The following is a 17,057-nucleotide window of genomic DNA, read 5'->3' on the forward strand; positions in this document are numbered from 1 at the left end:
GCCATGGGTGGGATCCAGTGTCAATGAGCGAGAGCAGGAGCTAGGGTCGAGCTGTCACAGGAGACATGGAGTTGATGCAAATCCACTCCCCACCCCCATGTCATTGTACTGGGGCCGTTGTTACACCGGGGGCACTTGGCCCGGGAGTCCGTCTGGCATTGCACAGAGTCCATCTGCACAGATCACAGAGACGTGGGGTGTCCTCCCGAGTCCTAAGGAAGCAGCAGAAGCTGGCCTCCGTGCGCAGTGCGCCCCACTGGTCCCTCTAAACATGCACAGGTACCATCAGCCCGATTCGGGCTTGGAGGTGGGATGGGCACCCCACAGTGCGAGGTGGTTTCTGCCATCTCCCCCTCCCCCCCGGCCTTTACTGCTCCTGGCACTTGGAGGGAGGCTGGCTGGCTGGCCGGGGGGGTGACTTGGCGGGGAAGTGACAAGCTCCCGGAGAGAGGGGCGGAGGGCCAGCTGCTGCTTTCAGTCCTGCCAGGGTCACTCTGGAGTGAGTCTGTTTATTGGGTTAGTACCACTGCTGACACAGAGCGGAGAGGAGCCCCTCTGCGGAGCTCTGGGGGCCCGTCATCTCATTTTATTAATGACCCAGTAACAGCAAATCAGCAGCGTCTCCAGACTCAAGGAGGCAGCCTGGGATCTCAGCCCCCTGCGCACACCCAGGCCCTACAGTGTGAAATGAGGGGCCACGGTCGCTGAGTCGGGCTGTTTTGGACCGAGAGGGGAGCGAATTCCCTCATGCAGGGCTCCGCTCTGGCCACCGCCTCTCTCTGAGCCCGCTGGGCCGGGGAGAGACGCGTCGCCCGGCTTTGCGCTGTGGCGAGAGCAGAATCCGGCCCTGCGGAGGGAGGCCTCCCTGCAGCCACAGCTGGCACCGCAGTGTGATAGCAACTGCAGGACCCGTCACAATCTCCTCATGCCACAGGCCGGGGTGGGGGTCAAGTGTGCTCAGTTCCAGGGAACGGTGGTGCTTTTCCTAGGCGCTCTGGATCCAGCCCCACTCTCCTGCCGATAACGAGCCCTGCCCAGTTGCAAGCAGAGCGATACGGCCGGATGATTCCTCCGGGGGCCATGTGTTACCCGCAGATGACTTTCTCGGGGCCCCTTCTGGAATCTGACCAGCTGCTCCCAGGAGATATGGCACAGGAAAGGAAGTGAGGGCCTGCAAGCTGGGGAGGGCCATCCAGGTGGCTGAGCGAACAGACACATTGCACACCAGTTTCACTTCAGCCAGGAACCGCCTGTCACTTTCGGAGCAGGGTTTCCAGAGAACACAGGTTTCTGCTCATACATGCCAGGCTTAAACTGCCCATCGGCACTGGGGTAGTGGGTTGGGAAGGAAACCGCACCATCCGTTCGAATCAGCAGCACTGAACCCACATGGTCATTTTCCTGCAGTGGGTTTCTGGCCTTCTCTGTGAGGAGCTGGGTGGGGTCTCAGAGGCAGCCATGTCTGGATGTACAGTCTGCAGGCAGAATCCTGGGGGTAGGGGGTGGGTGTCCATCCCCCTCTGGGATCAGTGGCAGTTAGGAAGCACAGTCTAGTCATTACCATACACAGAGCCTAGCTGTGCTGCAGACTCCCCGGGTGACCTTGGACTGCCTCTGTGCCTCAGTTTCCCCATCTGTAAAACAGGAGTAATAATACTGACCTGTCGTGTAAAGGTGAGGAAGGTTGCAAGGCTTAATTCAACAACATGCCTTGCGTGCCAGTACTGGAAGGGGCTCGAGAAGTGCCAAGTATTATTTATAACTGGAGCTGGCATTTCCAGTGCTGCTGTCAGTGATCCTGTGCTAGCTTCAACCTGACACAAGTGTCATCGTCACCTGAATGGCCCCCAGTGGGCCTTTGTGCAGGTGTGAACAGGGCTTGAATTCTGCTTTGCAAGCCTGGGACCTGCCTGGGGGGGCTCCCCTGGGTGTAGCAATGCTTTCTGCTGAAGCCAGATGGGCTCAGCTTTGGTTCCTCCTGCTGCCAGCCTCAGCCCTCGCTAGCTAGGCAAATGGCCACTGAGGCACTACCAAGGGGGGTCATTTGGTCGGGACTAAACAGAGAGGCTCTGACCTAAAGATTTCTGGTGCCCTTGACAAGTGCTGAGTCAATCGTCCCCATCCGGGGCATAAGCAGGGAGCCTGCTTTGCAGGGGATCTTCGATAACCAAATTAGTGCTTCACTTCGGGGAAAAGCTGCCAGCAGAAGCCCCACCTGGGCCATCCCGCACCACAAGAGCAGGCCGAGCTGTTCTCATAAGACAGGTCTGGACTGAGCCCCCAGCTCCGAGCTCTGCAGAACACTGGGGGGTGGAGGGGGTGTGCCAGGCCCAGATCCAGATCAGAATTCTGTAGCTCAGGCTTAGCACTGGCATTAGGAAGGTGCCCAACCCGCCAGAACAGAAAGGGTCCAAACATCAGGGCTTAAGGGATGACTGCCTTGAGATTCAGGAGGCCAGCTGGGAGCTCCCAAGCATGGACAATGGAGGGGGGTTTAGATACCACTAAGGCCAGCCGTGGGGCTAAAATCCCAAATTCAAGCAAACCGTCCGTCCTTACGCCTCTTTCCGCCGCACACAGGTCACGAAGGGCTGGGGTGAAGTTAGACAGCTACTCAGAGGTCTCTGCTGCAGCCCTAACGGGCTTGATTCATTTTCAGGTCCTACCGCTATATCCACTGTAACAAACACAGCCCTGCAGGGCACAGCCTGGCGCACACTGGAGACTTGCCAGGGGCGTGCCGTGGAGAAGTGAAATCGCAATACATAGGCACCAGCAGGAAATATTTAAGAGTTGTCTCAGCGTCAGCAGGCCACGCAACTATGTAAAATCTCTCGCTACAGCAGCTTCTCAGCCTGGGGGTCACAACCCAAGTTGGGACCACCCTGTTCCTCCCTGAGTGCTGGGAGGGGGTGCTCCGAGCCAACTCCTGATCTTACAGCTATAACCCCTGTTCCCATCACGGCCCCTGTAAGGACAGCTGCTGGAGTCAGGAGACACCGGCCGCTGCCCTGTGATGGGGGTACAACACCCACATAATCCTGGCCCACAGGGGTGCCTATCGACTGAGATCTTAGGCTCTTTGCTCATCTGAAAATACTTCAGTACGGGTGCTTCTGGGATTACGTCTTTTCATCCCCAGAAGGTTTTTCCTCACTCATCCATGTGGTGCCACTCTGTCCTGTCCTCAGAGAACTGAGACAAATTTCCTAGGTGAATTCTCCTAGCTATATTGACATGGATCTCACTAAGCCCTCCGTAGTGGGGAGTCTCTCCACCAACACCATGGCCTCCCCGTCTTGGGTGCTGTTGCATGGCCTGTTTCCTCCCTGTGTCTCTTTCTTTGTCTCATCACCTCTCCGCTAAGGCCCTGATCCTGCAAACATACTCTAACTGAACTTGAAATACACGAGGCTTCACACTGAAGTCCATAGGCCAACTCCCATCCTTCAGTTACGCCCACAGGAAATGTTTGCAGGACTGGGGACCTGCACCGTCAGCCCTTGTCTATTTTATTTGTCTGCGGGTTGTCAAACACCGTCAGGTGTGCTTGTAGCATAAGGCTTTAATCTAGCTGACAAGGGTAACAATGGTAGTGAAGATGTGGTGGACCAGACATCAGTGCAGGCTGAGTACAGAGCCAGGGTACCAGGCAGGCCTGGACTGAGGTGGCCATCCCTGCTTTACTGTTATTACCCACTCTAGCTAGATGAAAGCTAGCACAGGTATGCCGACCGGTGCGGCAGTCACGCCTGGTTCTGCGGTGTAGACATATTCTGTATAGAACTAGCACGTGGGTGTTCAGCAAACGATAACAGCTGCACAGGTAGGCGGTGAGCAATGAAATCTAACAGCTTTCTAATGCCTCTTCTTAAAGCTGAATGTATGTTTTACATGATCCTAAATTCCCATTGCAATGAGCTAGGCTGCGTGTGTCCTGGATAATAAAACAGTTTGGAATTCCTCGCTGGTTTTTCCTCCCTGGTGAACTCTGTTTGCTTTTCCTTCAGAAGCCCATTTCCTGTGTTGTGCTACTCCTGTCTGAAATGTCTGAAATGAAACCGCGAGCACATTCAGCAAGGAGCTTTGCAGCGTCCTGAAGGCATTGTGTCCTTAAAACACAGTCTTGTTAATTGCAAGGCCTTTCATTGGATCCCCCTGAGGAGGGAGAGGCAATGCCTGAAATCTATGCATTCATACCTCAGTTCACACTTGCAAAAAAAACATAGAAAGTAGTTCCCCGCTCTGAAGGTTAGCGTTTATCTCAGAGGTGGTAAAAGTTAAACCCCTTAGATTTCTTTCAATGAAATCCAGCCTCTGAATCAAAGGTGCCTTGTTTAAAAACAGAAGGTCTTTTTCTTCCTTAGCCACCTGAAATATTATATGTTGGGGCTGATGGTTTTATTTCTTGAGAGCGAGGGTGTAAAAAACATACCCGGTAAATGAACTGGGGCTGGGAGTGGTTTATTTGGTTTCCATTTTATTTTTATAGTCTGTCTCGGACAAGGAGGCTTCAGATCAAAATGCTGAAGATTAAAAGAAAAAGTGCCCCCAAAGCACCCAAACTACTTTTAAAGGGAAAATCAGCAAAAAGGGATGATGCCCCCCAAACCCCCATTTCTTCGGAAGAATTAATTCACCCCCAGAGTCACCACAGCACATTTCCACTAAGAGAATTTTCATGGCTCAAGCACAGCAGAGTGAAAAATTCACCTCTCTTCGACAACATGAGCCAGATCCTCAGTTGGTGCAAACTGGCATTGCTCCACTGACATCAATGGGGCGACACCCATTTACGCTCGCTGATGATCTGGCCCATGAAGTGAGCTGTAGCTCACGAAAGCTTATGCTCAAATAAATTGGTTAGTCTCTAAGGTGCCACAAGTACTCCTTTTCTTTTTGCGAATACAGACTAACACGGCTGTTACTCTGAAACCTAAAAATGGCATGTAATCATTTGATTGATTGATTGATCTCCACTCTTATAGAGAGAGCACAACACTCTGGGCCTGGCCGTGATCTGAGATCATGTATAGCTGTGTGTTAGCATATTCCAAAAAGCAACAGTGCGTGCACCCCACTTTCATCTACCCCCCGGCTTTTAAGTGCAGTGCAGCTCTGTCCTCACTTAGGTGATTAGAGATCAGTTGCGGAGCTTCCCAGCCAACAAGACGTTACACTCTTGAATGACAAGTGACTTATGCAATTGATTCATAAAAGCTGCAGTCCTAATATATTACTCGTTACGTAGGACCCTAGAGATAACATACACCCCCTAATGAACAGAAGAGACTTTGGGCTGCCTCCTTGCACCTCCATAAACACCACAGACGAGCCCTTGAGTCCTACTTCCACTCTGACAGTGTCTCCATCTGTGGCCTCGTGCATGTCATAGCATTGATCTGTGCCTCAGTTTCCCCATCTGTAAAATGAGGTTCATAGCACTGACTCACCAGGAGTATCGTGAGGGTTTCACCCGTGAATCCTGCCGCAGCAAGTGGAAGAGGGAAAGCAGTGGGTAAGTGCTCAGCACTAGCATTCAGCATTCAGAGGAAGCCAGGGAAACCAGCTCATTTTTTTCACAAAAGCTTTTCATAGAATCATAGAATCATAGAATCATAGAATATAAGGGTTGGAAGGGACCCCAGAAGGTCATCTAGTCCAACCCCCTGCTCGAAGCAGGACCAATTCCCAGTTAAATCATCCCAGCCAGGGCTTTGTCAAGCCTAACCTTAAAAACCTCTAAGGAAGGAGATTCTACCACCTCCCTAGGTAACGCATTCCAGTGTTTCACCACCCTCTTAGTGAAAAAGTTTTTCCTAATATCCAATCTAAACCTCCCCCACTGCAGCTTGAGACCATTACTCCTCGTTCTGTCATCTGATACCATTGAGAACAGTCTAGAGCCATCCTCTTTGGAACCCCCTTTCAGGTAGTTGAAAGCAGCTATCAAATCCCCCCTCATTCTTCTCTTCTGCAGGCTAAACAATCCCAGCTCCCTCAGCCTCTCCTCATAACTCATGTGTTCCAGACCCCTAATCATTTTTGTTGCCCTTCGCTGGACTCTCTCCAATTTATCCACATCCTTCTTGAAGTGTGGGGCCCAAAACTGGACACAGTACTCCAGATGAGGCCTCACCAATGTCGAATAGAGGGGAACGATCACGTCCCTCGATCTGCTCGCTATGCCCCTACTTATACATCCCAAAATGCCATTGGCCTTCTTGGCAACAAGGGCACACTGATGACTCATATCCAGCTTCTCGTCCACTGTCACCCCTAGGTCCTTTTCCGCAGAACTGCTGCCTAGCCATTCGGTCCCTAGTCTGTAGCTGTGCATTGGGTTCTTCCGTCCTAAGTGCAGGACCCTGCACTTATCCTTATTGAACCTCATCAGATTTCTTTTGGCCCAATCCTCCAATTTGTCTAGGTCCTTCTATATCCTATCCCTCCCCTCCAGCGTATCTACCACTCCTCCCAGTTTAGTATCATCCGCAAATTTGCTGAGAGTGCAATCCACACCATCCTCCAGATCATTTATGAAGATATTGAACAAAACCGGCCCCAGGACCGACCCTTGGGGCACTCCACTTGATACCGGCTGCCAACTAGACATGGAGCCATTGATAACTACCCGTTGAGCCCGACAATCTAGCCAGCTTTCTACCCACCTTGTAGTGCATTCATCCAGCCCATACTTCCTTAACTTGCTGACAAGAATACTGTGGGAGACCGTGTCAAAAGCTTTGCTAAAGTCAAGAAACAATACATCCACTGCTTTCCCTTCATCCACAGAACCAGTAATCTCATCATAGAAGGCGATTAGATTAGTCAGGCATGACCTTCCCTTGGTGAATCCATGCTGGCTGTTCCTGATCACTTTCCTCTCATGCAAGTGCTTCAGGATTGATTCTTTGAGGACCTGCTCCATGATTTTTCCAGGGACTGAAGTGAGGCTGACTGGCCTGTAGTTCCCAGGATCCTCCTTCTTCCCTTTTTTAAAGATTGGCACTACATTAGCCTTTTTCCAGTCATCCGGGACTTCCCCGGTTCGCCACGAGTTTTCAAAGATAATGAAACTTTTCCACAGTTACGGAACAGACAAACCAAGTGAGTTATTAGGGTTGTCCAAAAGTTACCCAAGCCCATTTGTTCACTGTGCCAGGCTTAGCCTGGCGGGGTTAGCAGGCAATTCCTAGCCTCGCAGTCAAGCCTTCTGTTGTCTCTCAGATCACCGCAAGAACGTAATGTAACAAACCAGCTAGAGAGAGAGAGAGAGAGAGAGAGTGGGCAGGTGCATCGCTTCCTTTACTGGATAGAATCAGAACTATTCATCTGTGTGTCATAGGCACTGTACTGCTAACAGCCAATGGAGATTCCACTTCAGACCAGTACCCAATCAAGCGCCACATTTCCTGTCTTTCTTAATGTCAGCTGCTTCGGCAGAAATTTTAAAACTGCACTGCCCAGCACAACGTGTGATGCTGGCAGACCAGGGGACAGCTCATGCAAGAGTCCCCAGGTCTCAGTGGAACACTGCCAGCTTCAGAGCTGGAATCAGTCTGGCTCACCTGTGTGCTAGGATTGTTAAAATAGGGGTTAGAATGAAAAGAAAGTGTTTAGACTTTAATGAATGCTTGTCAGTTGCTGCCTGCATTAATCTCACTCACAACATCATGTGACAGGGTCAGGCCAGATGACTATAAGAGAGTAATAGAAGGCAGATATATTAGCCCCAGGCTAAGTAGGTGCCTTTTCCCTAGGTAAGGTAACAGGGAAGGTTCCAGAACAATCAGGAACCTTCTGGAGACAATTAAGACAGGCTGATTAGAACACCTGCAGCCAATCAAGAATCTGCTAGAATCAATTAAGGCAGGCTAATCAGAGCACCTGGGTTTTAAAAAGGAGGGCTCACTTCAGTTTGTGGTGAGCGTCTGAGGAGCTGGGAGCAAGAGGCGCTAGGAGCTGAGAGTGAGAACGCGGACTGTTGGAGGACTGAGGAGTACAAGCATTATCAGACACCAGGAGGAAGGTCCTATGGTGAGGATAAAGCAGGTGTTGGGAGGAGGCCATGGGGAAGTAGCCCAGGGAGTTGTAGCTGTCGCCCAGCTGTTCCAGGAGGCACTGTAGACAGCTGCATTCCACAGGGCCCTGGGCTGGAACCCGGAGTAGAGGGCGGGCCCGGGTTCCCCCCAAATCCTCCCAACTCCTGGTCAGACACAGGAGGAGTCGACCTGGACTGTGGGTTCAGAAAAACGGCCAAGCTGAGGGCTGCCATGAAGCTCCACGGCGAGCAAATCTGCCAATAAGCGCAAGACCCACCAAGGTAGAGCAGGAACTTTGTCACAATCTGTATTGTAAGGGAATATTTGAGCAGTTGTTTTGTGATCCTATGTAAATCACCAGACAAGAGAAAGACATTAACTAGTGTGATGGGCTGATCTTTGACAGAAGGTGTTGATGGGTGTCCTGCCCAGTAGGAAAGGTCCATCAACACCAGACAATTGTGGGACGTTAAAGAGGCCAAAAGGCACTGGTTGTTCTGCCCTCCTGCCTGTGAAGACGAGTCATGCAAGTGGATTTTGGGTGACCAGATGTCCCGATTTTATAGGGACAGTCCTGATAGTTGGAGCTTTGTCTTATGTAGGCGCCTATTACCCCCCACCCTCTATCCCGATTTTTCACACTTGCTGTCTGGTCAGCCTAAGTGGATTCCTCTCATCAGCTTTCTAGGCACAAGCAAGAGGTCCCCAGTCCTTAGCCTGGGGTAGCCCTAAAGGACATAGAGAGCTTGATGATTATAGAAGCTTCTATTACCTTTTGAAACTTAAGGGTATGTCTACACTACGAAATTAGGTCAAATTTATAGAAGTCGGTTTTTTAGAAATCGTTTTTATATAGTCGATTGTGTGTGTCCCCACACAAAAATGCTCTAAGTGCATTAACTCGGCGGAGTGCTTCCACAGTACCAAGGTAAGCGTCGACTTCCGGAGTGTTGCTATCCCACACCAACTGTGGGTAGCTATCCCACAGTTCCCACAGTCTCCGCTGCCCATTGGAATTCTGGGTTGAGATCCCAATGCCTGATAGGGCAAAAAACATTGTCGTGGGTGGTTCTGGGTACATGTCATCAGGCCCCCCTTCCCTCCCTCCCTCTGTGAAAGCAATGGCAGACAGTCATTTCGCACCTTTTTTCCTGAGTTACCTGTGCAGACGCCATACCAAGGCAAGCATGGAGCCCGCTCAGCTCACTGTCACCGTATGTCTCCTGGGTGCTGGCAGACGCGGTACTGCATTCCTAAACAGCAGCAGCAACCCATTGCCTTGTGGCAGCAGACGGTGCAAGAGGCCTGAAAACCATCGTCATCGTGTCCAAGGTGCTCCTGGCCACCTCGGTAAGGTCGGTCAGGAGCGCCTCGGCAGACATGGGTGCAGGGACTAAATTAGGAGTGACTCGACCAGGTCATTCTCTTTAGTCCTGCAGGCAGTCCTACTGTACCATCTTATGGTGAGCAGGCAGGAGGTGTGGATGGCTAGCAGTCCTATTGCACCGTCTTCTGCTGAGCAGTCAGGAGATGTGGATGGCTTGCAGTCCTTCTGCACCGTCTGCTGCCAGCCAAAGATGTAAAAGATAGATGGAGTGGATCAAAACAAGAAATAGACCAGATTTGTTTTGTATTCATTTGCTCCCCCCTCCCTACCTCCCTCCATGAAGTCCTGCCTGAAATACCAGAGAGAGGGGTAGCTTAGTGGGTTGAGCACTGGCCTGCTAAACCCAGGGGTTTGAGTTCAATCCTTGAGGGGGCCATTCTGTGTGACAGTTGTTTTTGTTTCTCCTTGATGTAAAGCCACCCCCTTTGTTGATTTGAATTCCCTGTAAGCCAACCCTGTAAGTCATATCATCAGTTGCCCCTCCCTCCGTCAGGGCAACGGCAGACAATCGTTCTGCGCCTTTTTTCTGTGCAGACGCCATAGCATGGCAAGCATGGATCCTGCTCAGATCACTTGGGCAATTAGGAGCACATTAAACACCATGCGCACTATCCAGCAGTATATGCAGCACCAGAACCTGGCAAAGCGAAACCGGGTGAGTAGGCGACGTCAGCACAGTGACGAGAGTGATGAGGACATGGACACAGTCTTCTCTCAAAACAGGGGCCCTGGCAATGCAGGCATCATGGTGCTAATGGGGCAGGTTCATGTGGCGGAACGCTGATTCTGGGCCCGGGAAGCAAGCACAGACTGGTGGGACCGCATAGTGTTGCAGGTCTGGGACGATTCCCAGTGCCTGCGAAACTTTCGCATGCGTAAGGGCACTTTCATGGAACTTTGCGACTTGCTTTCCCCTGCCCTGAAGTGCATGAATACCAAGATGAGAGAAGCCCTCACAGTTGAGAAGCGAGTGGCAATAGCCCTGTGGAAGCTTGCAATGCCAGACAGCTACCAGTCAGTTGGGAATCAATTTGGAGTGGGCAAATCTACTGTGGGGGCTGCTGTGATGCAAGTAGCCAACGCAATCAAAGATCTGCTGATATCAAGGGTAGTGACCCTGGGAAATGTGCAGGTCATAGTGGATGGCTTTGCTGCAATGGGATTCCCTAACTGTGGTGGGACGATAGATGGAACCCATATCCCTATCTTGGCACCGGAGCACCAAGCCGGCAAGTACATAAACCACAAGGGGTACTTTTCAATAGTGCTGCAAGCTCTGGTGGATCACAAGGGACGTTTCACCAACATCAACGTGGGATGGCAGGGAAAGGTACATGACGCTCGCATCTTCAGGAACTCTGGTCTGTGTCAAAAGCTGCAGGAAGGGACTTTATTCCCAGACCAGAAAATAACCATTGGGGAAGTTGAAATGCCTATAGTTATCCTTGGGGACCCAGCCTACCCCTTAATGCCATGGCTCATGAAGCCGTACACAGGCAGCCTGGACAGTAGTCAGGAGCTGTTCAACTACAGGCTGAGCAAGTGCAGAATGGTGGTAGAATGTGCATTTGGACGTTTAAAAGCGCGCTGGCGCCGTTTACTGACTCGGTTAGACCTCAGCGAAACCAATATTCCCATTGTTATTACTGCTTGCTATGCGCTCCACAATATCTGTGAGAGTAAGGGAGAGACGTTTATGGCGGGGTGGAAGGCTGAGGCAAATCGCCTGGCTGCTGGTTATGCGCAGCCAGACACCAGGGCTGTTAGAAGAGCACAGGAGGGCGAAGTGCACGTCAGAGAAGCTTTGAAAACCAGTTTCATGACTGGCCAGGCTATGGTGTGAAAGTTCTGTTTGTTTCTCCTTGATGAAACCGCCGGCCCCTTGGTTCACTCTACTTCCCTGTAAGCTAACCACCCTCCCCTCCTCCCTTGGATCAACCACTTGCAGAGGCAATAAAGTCATTGTTGCTTCACATTCATGCATTCTTTATTCATTCATCACACAAATAGGGGAATAACTGCCAAGGTAGCCTGGGAGGGGTGGTGGAGGAGAGAAGCACTGGGAGGGATGGTGGAGGAGGGAAGGACAAGGCCACACAGCACTTTAAAAGTTTAAAACTTTAAAACTTATTGAATGCCAGCCTTCTGTTGCTTGGGCAATCCTGGGGTGGAGTGGCTGGATGGCCGGAATCCCCCCACCGCATTCTTGGGCGTCTGGATGAGGAGGCTATGGAGGAGGGCAGTTGGTTACACAGGAGCTGTAGCGGCGGTCTGTGCTCCTGCTGCCTTTTCTGCAGCTCAACCATACGCTGAAGCGTATTAGTTTGATCCTCCAGCAGCCTCAGCATCAAATCCTGCCTCCTCTCATCGTGCTGCCGCCACCTTTCAGCTTCAGCCCTCTCTTCAGCCAGCCACTTCCTCTCTTCAGCCAGCCACTTCCTCTCTTCAGCCCACCACTTACTCTCTTCAGCCCACCACCTCTCCTCCAGGTCATTTTGTGCTTTCCTGCACTCTGACATTGTATGCCTCCACGCATTCGTCTGTGCTCTGTCAGTGTGGGAGGACAGCATGAGCTCAGAGAACATTTTATCACGAGTGCGTTTTTTTTGCCTTCTAATCTTCACTAGCCTCTGGGAAGGAGAAGATCTTGTGATCCTTGAAACACATGCAGCTGGTGGAGAAAAAAAAAAGAGACAGTGGTATTTAAAAAGACACATTTTATAGAACAATGGGTACACTCTTTCAGGGTAAACCTTGCTGTTAACATTACATACACAGCACATGTGCTTTCGTTCCAAGGTCGCATTTTGCCTCCCCCCACCACGTGGCTAGCCCTTCACCCCTCCCCATGGCTAACAGCGGGGAACATTTCTGATCAGCCACAGGCAAACATCCCAGCAGGAACGGGCACCTCTGAATGTCTCCTTAAGAAAAGCACCCTATTTCAACCAGGTGACCATGAATAATATCACTCTCCTGAGGATAACACAGAGAGATAAAGAACAGATGTTGTTTGAATGCCAGCAAACATACACTGCAATGCTTTGTTCTACAATGATTCCCGAGTATGTGCTACTGGCCTGGTGTGGTAAAGTGTCCTACCATGGTGGACGGAATAAGGCTGCCCTCCCCAGAAACCTTTTGCAAAGGCTTTGGGAGTACATCCAGGAGAGCCGCAAATGCCAGGGCAAATTAATCATTGAACATGCTTGCTTTTAAACCATGTATAGTATTTTAAAAGGTACACTCACCAGAGGTCCCTTCTCCGCCTGGCGGGTCCGGGAGGCAGCCTTGGGTGGGTTCGGGGGGTACTGGCTCCAGGTCCAGGGTGAGAAACAGTTCCTGGCTATTGGGAAAAACGGTTTCTCCGCTTGCTTGCTGTGAGCCATCTACAACTTCATCATCATCATCTTCCGTGTCCCCAAAACCTGATTCCATGTTGCCTCCAACTCCATTGAAGGAGTCAAACAACACGGCTGGGGTAGTGGTGGCTGAACCCCATAAAATGGCATGCAGCTCATCATAGAAGCAGCATGTTTTGGGCTCTGACCTGGAGTGGCCGTTCGCCTGTCTGGTTTTATAGTAGGCTTGCCTCAGCTCCTTAAGTTTCACGCAGCACTGCTTCAGGTCCCTGTTATGGCCTCTGTCCTTCATGCCCTGGGAGATTTTGACAAAGGTTTTGGCATTCTGAAAACTGGAACGGAGTTCTGATAGCACGGATTCCTCTCCCCATACAGCGATCAGATCCCGTACCTCCCGGTTCGGTCCATGCTGGAGCTCTTTTGCGATTCTGGGATTCCAATATGGTCACCTCTGCTGATGAGCTCTGCATGGTCACCTGCAGCTTGCCACGCTGGCCAAACAGGAAATTTAAATTCAAAAGTTGGCGGGCCTTTTCCTATCTACCTGGCCAGTGCATCTGAGTTGAGAGTGCTGTCTAGAGCGGTCACAATGGAGTACTCTGGGATAGCTCCCAGAGGCCAATACCGTCTAATTGTGTCCACAATACCCCAAATTTGACCCAGCAAGGCCAATTTCAGCGCTAATCCCCTTGTCGGGGGTGGAGTAAGGAAATTGATTTTAAGAGCCCTTTAAGTCGAAAAAAAGGGCTTCGTCGTGTGGACGGGTGCAGGGTTAAATCGATTTAACGCTGCTAAATTCGACCTCAACTCCTAGTGTAGACCAGGGCTAAGAATGTAACTCATTTGTGTATCTATGATTACCTGCTTTTACCTTGTAAATAACTCTCATTTCATTTTCCTACTTAATAAATCTGTACATACTTTATTATAGGATTGGCTACAAGCATTGTCTTTGGTGTAAGATCTAAGGTGCAATTGACCTGGGATAAGTGACCGGTTTTTTGGGACTCAGAGTAACCTGAATGTTGCTGTGATTCTTGGTGTAAGGGACCATCCATAACAAAGGCAGGGTGGCAAGACAGATCGGAGAACGCAAGGGGACCATCTGTCATTCCATGTTAAGGCTGTTACAACGCCTGAGGAATTTACACTTGACACTTGGTTAGTGAAATCTAAGTATAGAGCTCACAGCCAGTTTGGTGTTTGTGCCCTGCTTCTTGGCAGTCTGCCCTGAGACTGGTACTCACGCTCGAGTCACTGCCGGCAGCTTTACAATATGCTTAGAAGAAAACATAAAGCACCTACTGAAATGCCCAATGCTTTACCACATGGGAGTGAGTGAATTTCTTCCTGATCTCATCTGCTAATCCCCTTATGCTCTGCAGCATGAGGGCTGAGATTCCTTGTCATTTTGGTCTCTGTAACTCCAGAGGCTAATGTCAGTCACATAACTGTCTCATCCATCTCTGAATCCTGACAAGCATTTTGCTTCAGTTGGATGGTCCGTATTGTTTTAACACCGAGGCTAAAGAGTCCAGAATGCAAGCGTGCAATTACAAAGGTGAGATCACGAACAGGGAGTTTTGCTAAGCTCTGTGGTGTTAGGAAGGTCACAGAACCTCTCTCAAGGACTCAGATGACTTCCTGAGTTCAGCTCAGCAACTGGACGAGTTGTGTTACAGCTACGATGGGGCAGGAGATGAATGATGGTGATTTATAATTCCCGCTTCTCCCCCCTGTTTCCCTTGGACTCACCTGTGGAAATCTGGCATATGACTTGTTGTCCCAAAGACATGTGTAATCTGCTCCGAAGCGATGGCGTACTTGAAAAGGGAACAGAGATCAGGAAAGAAATACCACAGATAAAACAAAAGAATCTGGAAAAATGTCACAAGCTCATCTGCAACAGACCAAAAAAGCCATGAAACTCAAGGCTAACTGCAGCCCCTTCCTTTGCCCCCATGTACTGTACCTCACCTGACAGTGACAGAATCCAGACCATGAGCACTGTGTTATTTACCCTCAGACGCAGAGTAGTTTAGCTATTTTCCTTAATTCTTCATCGGCAGCAAATATTAGGAAGCTTCCTGTTATCATATTCCCCCTGTATTTGGCGCTGGTGTGACTGCTCTGGAATACACTGTCCAGTTCTGGTGTCCACATTTCAGGAAGGATGTTGATACAGTGAAGAGGTTCAGAGAAGGTTAAGGAGTGACTAGATCACAGTCTATAAGTACCTACAAGGGTAACACAAGTTTGATAATAGAGGGCTCTTTAATCTAGCAGACAGAGGTCTAACAAGGCTGGAAATTGAAGTTAGACAAATTCAGACTAGAAATAAGGCACCAATGGTAATTAACGACTGGAACAATTTACCAAGGGTCATGGTGGATTCTCCATCACTGGCAATTTTTAAGCCAAGATGGCTATTGTTCAAATGAGAATGAATTCAGGGAAGTCCTATGGCCTGTGTGACCCAGGAGGTCAGAGCAGATGACCAAAACGCTCCCTTCCGGCCAGAGAAGCTATGCAAGTGAATTACCAATGGGTAGTGCTGTCTCAGCTCCTATCAAGCTGGTGAAATCTTCTCACCATCAGTAGTAAAACATCCTTCTCTAGGGCCTCTGCGCAGCCTGGTGCCAGCTGGGGCAGAATGCTCTTTGCTGCCCTTCTTCTCTCAAAGACAAAGAAGCAGGACCTCGGCCCTTTATTTCCTGGCTGGGTAATTCAGGGCCTGGGGAATGAGATTTTGCCCCATGGTCAGGGGTTCAGATCCAGCCCAGGTCAGCAGGGCTGTTCAGTGGCACCTACAGGCCCATCACAAACTTACTGCCACAATGGGCACTAGTTAGCTCTCTTGCTGGCAGGCTCAGTGGGGAGACTGAGGCTTAAAGTGAATGGACCCTGAGCTAGTCTCTCAGCCTTAGACGGAGCTCCGATGGCAGGCTGGCGTGGGACAGCTGGCTTAGCCACTGCTCACACCGTGTGGTATCTAAGTTTCGCTCCCTGCACTTCACCAGCAATGAGGAAAGCTGTTGATGGTCTTTGCTTTTCTTCTGCTCTGCTGGAGATCATTAAAGCATCTGATGTAACAGCTCAGAAATGCACCCAGATACACCAAAAGCAAATGAACATGAAATAAGCCTCGGCATGTCAGCACACCCAGCCCACGCTCCATAAACTAGGATTATTCATCCTGCATTTGCCCCTGAAACACAATAATCACGAGCATTTCACAGCTGCAAACTCTTCTCACTCCTCCTGAACCTGCTAACACTGTGCAGGAATGCATTTCTCTGCCTTGCTTTTCAGCCTTAAGTGGATTCGGGTTTTAGCCTCCTGTGCAGACTCTGTGTGTGGACACAACTTGCACTTGTGCATGGGGGTTTGCACTGGGGCAACTCATCGTGGCTTGGAATCATGCTGAGCTGATGTAAATTGTATCTACACTGGAGGGTTGCTGCAGTGCAGCTATCCTAGAAGCTAAAATCCCACTGAAGACACAGCTGCTATCCCGTGGGAGCTCTCCCCGGTTGCATGCAGCTGAGGTTCTCTTCTATTCAGGGCCTTGCTCTGTGGCCATGGCTGTGGTGGCTGGAGCTTCCCGGACTTTAGAAAAAGAACCTCAGCCATTGCACAGTCCGCTCGCCTCTATTTCGTTTAGAGCACATCCTGTTCCAGCAAAAGAAGAGACTGTTGCAGACGGTAATTCAGGTGCTTGGCTCTATGAATGAAGCAATTTCCCCCAAAGCAGGGGACATTGAGCATGTGCAGCCTCTGGGCAGAAATTACTGTGTTCTAACCGTCTGTGCGGTTTGTCTTGATCTGATAAGGAGCTGCTTGTAGTGCCTAATGCAAGGTATAGTTTAGCATAATATTTTGCTATGCAGGCTCGACAAGTGTTCTGCCTAAATTATATAACCATTAAAGACATGGGGCTGGCATATTAGTAAACAAGCTTCTCTCATGCATGTAGTAAGTATTATTTGTATTACAGCAGTGCAGTGAGCTCCCGATCAAGGAGCGAGATCCGGTTGTGCTAGGAGCTGTACCAACAAATTGAGACTGTTCCTGCACCAGGGAGCTTGCAATCCAGGAAACAAAGACTTCCCAGAGTTCTCCCAGGGCCTGACTGCCTTTCTCCTCCAGATGACTAAAATTAATGCACATGACATGAAATGCTCATGACATGACAACACATGCCCCCCTTGTGACTGGTTCGGTCACAGAGATCCCCTTGGGAATGTCACATGATGTGCTGAA

General features: G+C 50.2%; 1 protein-coding gene across 3 annotated transcripts in view; it reads right to left on the reverse strand.

Moving 5' to 3' along the window:
- Positions 1-11,422: 11,422 nt before the first annotated feature.
- Positions 11,423-17,057, reverse strand: part of LOC142068292 (uncharacterized) — a 34,221-nt gene continuing 28,586 nt past the window's right edge. Inside the window, exons 1-4 of one of the 3 annotated variants that reach the window (XM_075132057.1) lie at positions 14,772-15,757; positions 14,550-14,617; positions 12,684-13,285; positions 11,423-12,103 (exon numbers count right to left, since the gene is read on the reverse strand). In XM_075132057.1, coding sequence (XP_074988158.1) covers positions 11,553-12,103; positions 12,684-13,086 — 954 coding nt within the window. In that variant the 5' untranslated portion in view covers positions 13,087-13,285; positions 14,550-14,617; positions 14,772-15,757 and the 3' untranslated portion in view covers positions 11,423-11,552. Of the gene's footprint in view, positions 12,104-12,683; positions 13,286-14,549; positions 15,758-17,057 lie in introns of those variants that run through there. The other 2 variants (XM_048864225.2, XM_048864226.2) reach the window with 2 other exon arrangements.

Source organism: Caretta caretta, chromosome 9 (genome assembly GCF_965140235.1).
Source record: "Caretta caretta isolate rCarCar2 chromosome 9, rCarCar1.hap1, whole genome shotgun sequence".
Taxonomy (NCBI): Eukaryota; Metazoa; Chordata; order Testudines; family Cheloniidae; genus Caretta; species Caretta caretta.